The 12,107-nt window shown below is 33.1% G+C and overlaps 1 protein-coding gene across 1 annotated transcript in view; it reads left to right on the forward strand.

Annotated features, from left to right (window-relative positions):
* Positions 1–12,107, forward strand: part of PREX2 (phosphatidylinositol-3,4,5-trisphosphate dependent Rac exchange factor 2) — a 282,460-nt gene that overhangs the window by 106,875 nt on the left and 163,478 nt on the right. Inside the window, exons 12-14 of the mRNA XM_028852724.2 lie at positions 4,480–4,583; positions 5,276–5,325; positions 7,956–8,031. Coding sequence (XP_028708557.1) covers positions 4,480–4,583; positions 5,276–5,325; positions 7,956–8,031 — 230 coding nt within the window. The remainder of the gene's footprint in view (positions 1–4,479; positions 4,584–5,275; positions 5,326–7,955; positions 8,032–12,107) is intronic.

Raw genomic sequence — 12,107 nt, forward strand, 5'->3', positions numbered from 1 at the left:
GCATGAGCCACCATGCTGGACTTGTAAAACAATCTTTAAATGTATCACTTTCTCATTACTTTACAATGTTTTACTATTATCTATGCTGTTGAGGTTATTTATATCTATTGCTTGTGTATAGTGAAAATACTGTGTAATGAGTGCCACCGCACCTTTAACTCCATGGTCAGTGACTTTAGGTTGGAAGCTTGATATTGGTTAGAGTGGGAGTATTTATACAACAGAAATGGGCAAATGCCGCAAATCAGAACTTCTCCTCTACTCCCCCCACCTTCACCACCTAGAGAGCCAATTGTTAAACATTTGCACTACACCCCTGGCTCTCTCACACAATTATTTAAAAGATTGCGTTAAGCAACTTTCTTCACTAGAGGACCTGAACTGTAGTTTATACACCCATTTTCCATGCTAGATAAATTGGGAGAGTAAATTCGAATGCAGAACAGTTCAGGGTTTTTCTAAGGCAACAGCTAAGAGTTGAGATTAACCCAAGGTTCATTATTCACAAGCATTTGCCTTACAGCTAAGCTCTCCCTGTCAAATAGGTTAGACTACCACTTGTTTCATTGTGGCAAAAACATTTGGGCTCAACTTCTTGAATTCTGGAATATCAAGACAATCTATTTCAATGATTATTAAGGGATAAAAATGGAAATAGGTAGATTGCATAGTAGAAAAAAATTCTGATCTTAAAACACGTAGAGTTTCACAGTATTTCTCTTGATTTTATATTTCTTTCATACAGTCTGTTTTATGTATGACTTGGCTTGGGGAAAAGATACCAAAAAGCTGTATTGTATTTTTTTTTTTTTTAAACAATTTATGGTCATAAGCCATGTAGAACGTTTGGATAGGCTGGGGTAAAAGAGCTGAAACTTCACATGTGTATGTGTGTGTTTATGTGTGTTAACAAGTCTTTTGACTTTCTTCTGGATGCATCAAATGTAGTTAATGAGAATTCTGACAACTTTCTTTCCTCTTTCAACATTTCTAGCAAAAAATAAAGGTCAAAGTCTTTCATCTAATCATAAAAATATAGCTCTTTGCAGCAAATTATCTCTTCTGCAAATGTTGCATTCCTTGTAAAGAAAATATTTAAATATAAACTCTTTGACTTTTACTTTGAGGTTTTTACTTTCTAAAACAGACATTTTTTATTAGACAGTATATAAAACAACTTAGCCTGAAAAAGAGAAAACGTAGAGATTTAGTAGGAGATTCCCTCCCCTTCCTCCCAGCTTTATGGAGGTATAATTGACAAATATTTATGGTATATAAAATGTTTTGAAATATGTGTAAATAGTGAAATGATCACCACAATCAAGCTAATTAGTGTATTAATCACCTCACATAGTTATCGCTTTTTTTGTGGTGAGAACATTTAAGATCTACTCTCTTATCAATTTTCAAGTTTGCAATACAGTATATCGTATTTTCTCTATCTATCCATTCATCCATCCATGGAAACTTAGGCTGATTTCTTATCATGATATTGTGAGTAATGCTGCAGTGAACATGGGGATGCAGATATCTCTTTGACACATTGATTTTATTTCCTTTGAATTACAAACCCAAAAGTAAAATTGCTGGATCATATGGTAGTTCCATTGTTAGCTTTTTGAGGAACTTTCATACTGTTTTCCAAAATGGCTGTATGAATTTACATCTCTACCAACAGTGTACAAGGGTTTCCTTTTCTCCACATCCTCACCAACACTTCTGTCTTTTGGTAATAGCCATCCTAAGAGGTGTGAGGTTATATCTTATTATAGTTTTGATTTGCATTTCCCTGGATGATTAGAGATGTTGAGCAACTTTTCATATGCCTGTTGGGCATCTTTATTTCTTTTTTGAGAAGTATTTATTTAGGTTCTTCACTCATTTTTAATTGGGTTATTTGTAATTTTGGTATTGAATTGAATTAATTTCTTTTATGTTTTGAATATTTGCCTCCTATTGAATATATGGTTTGCAAATATTTTTCCTATTCCATAGATTGTCTTTTAATTTTATTGATTCTTTCAATTGCTGTGCATACACTTTTTAGTTTGATGCACGTGTATTTGTCTATTTTTATTTGTCTGTTTTTGCTTTTGTTGCCTATACTTTTGGGGTCCTCTCCAAAAAATTATTGCCAAGACAAATGTCAAGAAGCTGTTCCCTAATCTTTTCTTCTAGTAGTTTTATAGTGTTACATCATATGTTTAAGTCTTTAGTCCATTTTGAATTTATTTTTATATATGGTGTGAGATAAAGGGTCCCATTTATAATAATTAAATAATATAATTAAATTATATTAATTATATTATTATATTTATTATATCATTAATATAACATGTAATATATTAATATTAATTATATTATTAATAATTAATAAATAATAATTTATTTATTTTGCATGTAGATATCTAGTTTTCCCAACATCATTTATCGAAGAGATTGTCTTCCTCCATTGTGTATTCTTGGCACCTTTGTGGAAGATCAATTGATCATAAAGCTGGAATTATTTCTGGGATCTGATCTCTATTCTGTTCCATTGGTTTACATGTCTGCTTTTATCCAGTACCATGCTGTTTTTATCACTATGGCTTTGTAGCAGAGTCTGAAGTCAGTAATGTCATGCCTTTAGCTTTGTTCCTTTTATTCAAAGTTGCTTTGGCTATTGTGGGTCTTTTGTGCTTCCACACAGATTTTAGGATTGTTTTTTCTATTTCTGTGAAAAATACCTTTGGAATCTTGATAGAAATCACATTGAATCTGTAGATGGCTTTGAGTAGCAGGGACATTTTAACAAAATTAATTCTTCACTTCCATGAACGTGGGATTTCTTACCATTTATTTGTGTTTTCTTTAATTTCTTTCATCAGTGGTTTATAGTTTTCAGTGTACAGATCTTTCACCTTCTTGTGTTATTCCTAAGTGTTATATCTTATTTTTTGATTCTATTTTAAATGAGATCATTTTTAAAATTTCTTTTCTCCATAGTGCATTGTTAGTATATGGAGACACTACTGATTTTTTAAATGTTGACTTTGTATCCTGCAAGTTTACTGAATTAGTTTTTGGTGGAATTTATATGGTTTTCTATATATAAGATCATGCCACCTACAAATAGAGACAATTTTGCTTCTTTCCAATTGAATGTCTTTTATTTCTTTTTCTCCCCTAATTGCTCTGGCTAGGACTTCTAGTACCATGTTGAACAGAAGTAGAGAAAGTAGGTATCTTTGTCTTATTCTAGAGAAAAAGCTTTCAGCTTTTGACCATTGAGTATTATGTTAGCTGTGGGCTTGTCATATATGATCTCTGTTATGTTGAAGTGCATTTCGTCTATGCCAAATTTGTTGAGACCTTTCATTATGAAAGGACGTTGAATTTTGACTAATGCTTTTTCTGCTTCTATTGAGATCATCATATAATTTTTATCTTTTATTCTGTTAATGTGATGCATCATAATTATTCATTTGCATATGTTGAACCACCCTTAGTTCTCAGGGAAAATCCCACTTGATCATGGTATATGATCATTTTATTGTGCTATTGAACTTGATTGGATAGTATTTTGTTTAGGATTTTGGCATCCATGTTCATCAGTGATGTTGGTCTATAATTTTCTTTTCTTGTAGTATTCATATCTGGTCTTGTAATATAAGTTTTGGAAGTGTTCCTTTATCTTTTATTTTTGGAAGAGTCTGAGAAGGATTGGAATTAATTGTTCTTTAAATATTTGGTAGAATTCATCAGTGAAAGCATCAGGTCCTGGGAATAGGAGTCTTTATGAATACAAAAGTCTTATCTTGAGGATGGTAATAAAGAATGAACACTCTCATTTTCCAATAAGAAAAAACATTGACATTTTAAAGCAATTCTTAATGTAAGAACAGTTACAATTTTGGCATCGGTTAGATACTAAATTGATTTAAGCTACTCTGGAGGTCCAAACACAGGATAAATGGTCAAGATTGGTGTATGTGTGGTCTTGGCCTGATCACAGTGTGATAAAACAGATACATGGTAAAATTCATTTGTAGGACTGAGAATCAAATCACAATGCACTAGTTTGAGTATCTGCTCTTTGAAGAGCACATTTTGCTCAACTTTGTAGCATTGTGAAGTAACAGAAAACACAAAATCATATCTTTATATAAATGTACACACTGTGTATACCTTTATACATACTATATACTCATGTACATATATAAATACATATATTTGAATATGTATTTAGTTGTAATATAGTTGAATGTGGCAAACGTCAATTTATTTCTCAAATCATTGTATGGAAATTGTAATATTTTAAAGAAAATATTGTTATGAATCTTGCTGTTAAAATACTGGATTGGTATTGCTGTGTTAGAAAAGCTTTTTGTAAAACTAGAAGTTTTAGTATTTGGGAATATGTATTCAATAAATTTATTTGCTGTTTATCTGCCCCTTTTAGAGTATCGTTATTTTAATATAGTGTTTCTATATTCTTAGTTACCGATAAACATCAGTTCAAACCAGAACAGATGTTATATAGATTTCGCTATGATGATGGAACATTTTATCCAAGAAATGAGATGCAGGATGTGATTTCAAAGGTAACGACCTCTCCCTCAACCTCTCCAATATTAGAATGCATGTTGCCATTCTTCACAAAGATAAAAGGTAGTTGAGAAACATACAAAATTTTTCTAATTTAGAAAATTTGACTATATTACAGGCAAGTCTCTTTATTTATTTTTGGTATTTCAAGAATTCTAATGTTCAATTGTTTTTTCATTCTCTTACCTAATTCTAAATGATAGTAGTACTGCTGCATCACTCACAAGGTTATATCCATTGAACATTTCACATGTAGCAGCATGTTGTCAAACTACTTGAATTAAAAAAAAATACAAATGTGTAAAATAAATGTAATGCCAGTTTTTTGTACAGTTGACAATACTTTATTGATATATGATGAACAAGTATTATAGATGTATTACTGTATTGGTATATTTTGTTTATGTTAGAAATTTTATATTTTATGAAAAATAATTTAGAAAAACCTTTGTATATGTGTATGTCATATATGAGGAATTTATAGCACAATTTTAATCCTATTTTTAATGATTTAAACAATATTATTTTATGATGTATCATGACATTGGAATAATTTTTAAATTGGTTTAGATTTTGTGATGATTCTCAAATATTGACAGTGAATTAATTTGTTACTTCAAAATTTCATTGATGTGTGTGTCCCTGGGGGTGATCTCACTTGTTATTGATGTATCTTTATTTTACATAGGGTGTAAGATTATATTGTCGTCTTCACAGCCTTTTTACTCCAGTGATAAGGTGAGTCTGGTTTTTAAGTTCTGGGAAACTTAAATGGAAATATTTGTACTGCGTTTTAGGTAAATATTACTCAGCTAGAACTTGTTGCCTTGTTTTTTTTTTTTCCAAAAGTGAAAATTTTACTTTAAAATATTATTTTAAGGAATAATTTATTGTAAAATATACCTACATTTTCTTGAGATTCTAATTATACAGTGTTTTCCACTCTTTATTATGATTTCTAAAATTATTTTGCCATTAGTTCATAGTAAATTATACACTTGAAATAATCCACTTTCAGTTAATAGTTAATAAATAAAAGTTGATTGGTTGGGAGAGGATTTGGAAATACTGTTTACATATTTGTCATTATTATTACTTGTATATTAACTTTTTAAATTAAATTGTATAATCAAATATTGAATATGTATTTTATTTTATAATATTTCCTCCTCATAATCTTTTTTTTTCCCAAGAAAAGATCTTGTACTTGGAAATTAAGAATTATTTTGAAGTTAATAAGTGTAATTTTATAGTTTTATTCTTTATCATGTTTTTCCTTCTGAAGAGACACACTTGTTTTAAAAGAGGAATCAGGATTAAGTTTTAGTTTATCTCTTTAGAAAGACAGTAGAAAACTTTGAGGTTTGTATTATGATGACTAACAGAGGAGATCTTCAGGAAATTGTACTTTTGCAATGTACACTGATATACCTTAACTGATAGAATGAAATGGTCAAATATTATTTGGAATTTGCTGACTAAATCATAGTCCACAACAAAATATGCGTGTACCATTTTCAGAATAGATAAAAATGCTTTTCAATCTTGGCTATAAAATCCAAATGTTTAGTGTTCCTATTTTTCACTTTGGTTTGTAATTCCGAGAAAATGCAGAGTTTAAAAAAATAAAGCTTCCAGATGTTGCTAAGTGTATTGGAATGCCCACTTCTACTGCATAGAGAACACACTGGTTGCAGGTCCTGGAGGAGAAAACAGGATCTTACCCACAAGTCCTGAAAGTGTCCTATCTACTTTCACAACTAGGCTTCACAAACTGGAAAAAAGGTGAAAAAGAATAAAGATTTATCGACTCTGCCATAATTTTGTCATAGATACCCATAAATATTTTGGATAACTTAATATTAAGTACTTAACTCAATAGCAGTTGGGTGCTTAAAAATTCTTTTCTGCTAACCTAAGAGAAAACAAGAATGTTTAATGCACCATGTAACCTGTGTATATGTAGGTTTTATATGGGCAAAAATGTGTTCTGAAAATATGTTTTAGCCATATGAGATTTCTTATCAAGAAAGCTGCATCTGTAAGAGCTGATAAGGAATTTTTCTTTGGCTAAAAATGACAATTGTTTTTGAGTTGCCAAGAGAAAATTTATGGGAAAAACCCATAAAACAGAAGGAATGTATGATAGTCATGCTTTTAATATGCGTGAATTCAGCTTGTAAAAAGAAAAGTTACTTAGCATGAAGAGCTGCAGACTCGCATGTGGTCTGTAATAGACTACACTTTTTCTTCTTACGATACTTACGGAAACCGCGATGAAATGGGTGATGAGGTGTGAGAAACATGGAGACAGATTTAAAGAACAATGAATATAACTAGTAATTATTAGTCACTTCAAGTCTTTCGCAGTTTGGAATTTTTAACATTTTATAAAGACTGTCATTTTTTCATTCTTTTATGATCCAGGTCTGGAAAATAAATGAATTATAAATTTTTGCCCTTGGGCATTCAGTTCTGATCATGAAATTTGGTTGGTATCTGATGGAACTTTGAATGGTTTCTCAGTTCTGGGAAATCTACTGAACGGAGAGTCTGAGGTGGAGAGCCAGTGATCCTCTTGGTTCTCCGGGGATGTGGTATCACTATGTCCGTGAACTGATCAGGCAAAAAGAATAACAAATTCTCAGTGTGTCTACTTCAGGACAGAACTGCCTGTTTTCCACTACAGCAGAGCTGTGTGAATAATACTGTAGTGCAAATCCAGCCTTCCTGGAGCTTTCAGGAGCAGGAATAAAAGGCATTTCTTTACAGATTTTGAGATTTTTAGTATAATCTACTGTGATTTAAGGAGAAGAAATTCTGTTTTATTATTACTTTATTAATACGATTTTGTAGAGTAAGTTCTCACTTAATGTCATCAATAGGTTCCTGGAACCTGCAACTTTAAGTGAAATGATGTATAATGAAACCAGTTTTGCCACAGGCTAATTGATGTAAATAAGAGTTAGGTTTCTGCAGCATCCAGTATTTCATTTCACTTAAAGGCGCAGTTTCCAAGAACCTCTCCACAGTGTTAAGTGTGGACTTACTATATTTCCAACTCAATTATTTCCAGCTAATATAGCAGTAATAATCTATTTGGATATAAGAAAGTGTGAAAGAAGAGATGTCCTGTTTTGGTAACATTGTGGGTATCTTCTCTTAGTATAAGCTGGTGGAGGATTTTTCAGGTGTTCTACATGCCTAATAAACTTCTTGTATTTGCATGTAATTTGGGCAATTAACTCAGGTTACAATGGTAAACTTTTCTGTTGCATACTGATACTAAATGAAAATATTTTCTTCTGCTCACGTATCCCCTTGCCTAATTTTTGTTTTTTTGTTTGTTTTTATTTTTTCCTTTGTAGAGATAAAGATTACCATTTAAGGACCTACAAATCTGTGGTCATGGCCAACAAACTGATAGACTGGTTAATTGCACAGGTAAATAGACAAATAGAAGTTGCTGAGTTTCACTTGTTGCTGCTTTAAACTTTGAGTATGGGAATTAGTACTTTTACTCTTTTTCATCTGTAGCAGGTATTTAAAAAAATAAGTACATACAGCTAATAGTAAGCAGAGTTAGGATTTGAACCTAGATAATCTGATTTTAGAGTCCTCAACCTTCACTTTTATGTTATCCTGTTTCTCAAAAGGAAGATGTTCTTATTTTTAAAATATCAGATGAGATCCATCAAAAAACACTAATTTGAGAATCTGAAGAATAGCTATGCTCATTTACTACAATTTTTTTATGTTTTTACACTTTGTTTTAAAGTATCTGTTTATTAATGCTAGCAAGTTATTCTAATCTCCCTGTGCCTTTTTCCCTTTTAGAAAATAATTGTGTTTTGATAATGAGCTTTTAATATCTGCCTGTGTCCATTTTAAAAAAGAAAGGAATTTATTGTTGTTATTGTTGGCCTGCATCTCAGGATTTAGATGCTGACTGATAGAATTGAGAAAATGTCATTTGCTTTTAAGTAAAACAAATTAGGGCATCCAGTCCATCATAACAGACATTCAACTATAAATTATTCAAATATTCAAAAGTTTAAATATTGGCAATTACCTTTAGATAAAACATCAATTTATATTTTCAGTGGCTTTTCTAGCATCAGAGCCTTTCATAACGCTGTGGTCAACGTGTGTCATTCGAATTGGTTTCTATATTCATTATTGGAGTTGGACTTTCACATAGAAATTATACAGTTCTAGAATTCATGTGAACTTGTATGATGTGTTGATTATGTGAGAAACTTAAAGAAAATGTATTTGAAGCAAAAACTGATGCTGAGTAAACCTGTAAAGTTCTAACTCAAGAAATCAGGTATCAACTTTTTTTGGTCACTTTTTATTTCCAAGGGTTAACATTAGAAGAATATACTAATTTTTCTAATTAATATAAATATTGTGCCCGACCTTTTTTTTTTTGTTTTTTGTTTTTTCCAGACGAGTCTCACTTTGTTGCCTGGGCTGGAGTGCAGTGGCGCAATCTCAGCTCACTGCAACTTTTGCCTCTGGGGTTCAAGCAATTCTCCTACCACAGCTTCTCGAGTAGCTGGGATTACAGGTGCGCACCCCTACACCTGGCTAATTTTTGTATTTTCAGTAAAGACAGGGTTTCACTGTGTTGGCCAGGCGGCTAGAACTCCTGACCTCAAGTGATCCACCTGCCTCAGCCTCCCAGAGGTCTCGGATTACAGGTGTGAGCTACCACGCCCAGCCGCAATTTTTTTTTCATCAGTTTTTCTTCGTGGTTTATTATGATAATGTCTGCAGAGATTGTACATAATAGAAATTGCATTGGTTGGGACTCACATAACCTAGTGTCTGATGCCAGCTCTGCTAGTAACTAGTTATAAAAACTTAGACAAGTCACTCAATCTCTATGGATTTTAGTTTTTACAACTGTTTACTGCTTACTGCAATAGCAGTACATGCCGTTTCTTTTCTATCACTGAAACTTTATGATTCTGACATTGTAAAACATCCTAATGTAAGTATCAACATAATCAACTCTGATTGCTTAACTTCAGATTAGGACCACATAGGTTGCCTTGGAAAAGGCAGAAATAGTAATGGAAGGATAAGAGAACAACAAGTTAAAGTTCCTAATCTAACATGAAGAAGAAGGTTTTTTTTGTTTGTTTTTTACTTTTTTGTTTTCAAAGTAAGGGTCTCTTTCTACCAAGACTCTGAAATGATAATACTGAATTTCCAGTATGGACCAAGACACTGAATTGATTTGGATGGTTTTAGAACACAGAGTGAAAAAACTGGCTCTACTGTGATTGGAGTATATTCTAGATCCTATAGTTTTTCTCTTATTCTGCAATATATTGTGCGATGTCATCTTGGAAAACAAAATGAGTGTTGTATTCTTCTGAATACATTTTTCATTCACTGTTGCGCTGCTTTTATTATAGTATAATGGTTTATAATAAAATACCCTATTTCACAAAGTTAAATTCTTACTTGGCATGTACAGTAATGTACCTTTAAAGCATCATTCAATTCCTGAACATTGTGATTTGGGTTTGGGTCACTCATAGTTCATAATTAAATAATGCCTTGCTTCTTCACATCCATGCCGTCTTACTGTGCTTTTCTTTTTTTCTTTTTTTTTTTTTTTTAGAAAAGTCATGATATTTATTTTATCCTACAATCATTACATTTGTTTGTTTGCAGCACCTTTGTCACCTCCACCCCTAGAGCCCATTGTTCACAATCCATACTCTGCCAATCACATATAAATTGATACACAAATAATGTATTTTTGTGATAGGTCATTCAGAAACATACTTCACTTAATTCTTACCACAACCGTAGGTGACTTACATATGTTTTTTTTTGTTTGTTTGTTTTTTTAATTATTTTTTATTATTATACTTTAAGTTCTAGGGTATATGTGTATAACATATACACCATGGAATACTATGCAGCCATAAAAAAGGATGAGTTTGTATCCTTTGTAGGGACATGGATGCAGCTGGAAACCATCATTCTTAGCAAACTATCACAAGAACAGAAAACCAAACACCGCATATTCTCACTCATAGGTGGGAACTGAACAATGAGATCACTTGGACTCGGGAAGGGGAACGTCACACACTGGGGCCTATCTTGGGGAGGGGGAGGGGAGAGGGATTGCACTGGGAGTTATACCTGATGTAAATGACGAGTTGATGGGTGCTGACGAGTTGATGGGTGCAGCACAGCAACATGGCACAAGTATACATATATTACTGTGCTTTTTCTAAACGCTCACCAGGTCCATATGGTATGGCACAAGTAGGATTTTTAGAAAGCATAGGAAATCCAGAACATGTTAGGTTATGTTTTTTACACCATTATGTTGAATAATATTAGTCTGGTCAGTGTTTCATTTGAATACTTAATCAAATAAAGCAATCAAATGTCAGTGATTATTAAACAAGCTTTTCTTGTAAGTTTAATGTTCAAGCAACTGCTTTGATGATGGAATACACAAACAAAGCAGGAAGCAGTCGTGATTTCTGCCTTCAAGTGATGTTGGTCAGTTGGGCTAAATTTCACGTACCCTCTAAGGCTCTGCTGCAGCGTCATCTCCCCCACGAAGCCTTGCCAGATCGTCTATCTAGCCTAGGCTCAGGGTCACCTTCTGTGTCCCAGATCCCCAGGTATATCAGCCTCATTGGGAATATGGATTAAATTGGTTATTAGTAAGTTACTTACCTTTTAATGACCAAATCCTACCCTAGATTTGAATTACTTCAGAGCAGGGAATTATTTTGTGCTTGAGTGGTTTAATATTTTTTTTCGATCACTTGGCACAATATGTAGAAAAAATAAGTGTCTTTCGAACGAATGCATAAAAATTACAAAACAGCTCGATTTTTGAAGAAGGCCAGATGCAGAGTCTGAAGTTACAGATTATAAGTGTTTTGGTAGTTCTTAGGAGGATTAGTGAGGGTTGGATTTGTCACAACATGAGGTAGGACCCTTATTTTGCTCCTTGATAGACAGGTAGAATGTGAGTGAGTGGAGGGTAAAGAGAAGGGCATCGCAGCTATGAACAATTACATGAGTGAAAGCAGGAGAAGAATGAGCACAGACTTCACGCAACAGCAGGGAGGCCAAGTTGCCTACAGCATGAGGTATGGAATTGAGCTTTGGAGAGTGAAGCTGGAGAAGAAGCATAAAACCAAGATATGGAAAGTTTTAAAAGCCCAACAGAGAATTTTTGTACATTATTATTCCAAAAGAACAGTCTGTTTGAAGTTTTGGAACCGAGTTTTCTGTGCAAGAAAGTTTAATTCTGGCCAGGTGCAGTGGCTCACGCCTGTAATCCCAGCACTTTGGGAGGCTGAGGCGGTTGGATCACCTGAGGTTAGGAGTTTGAGACCAGCCTGGCCAACATGATGAAAGCGCATCTCTACTAAATATACAAAACTTAGCCGGGTGTGGTGGTGTGCACCTGTAATCTCAGCTACTCAGGAGGCTGAGGTGGGAGAATCGCTTGAACCAGGGAGGTGGAG

This window comes from Macaca mulatta, chromosome 8, assembly GCF_049350105.2.
Source record: "Macaca mulatta isolate MMU2019108-1 chromosome 8, T2T-MMU8v2.0, whole genome shotgun sequence".
Classification (NCBI taxonomy): Eukaryota; Metazoa; Chordata; class Mammalia; order Primates; family Cercopithecidae; genus Macaca; species Macaca mulatta.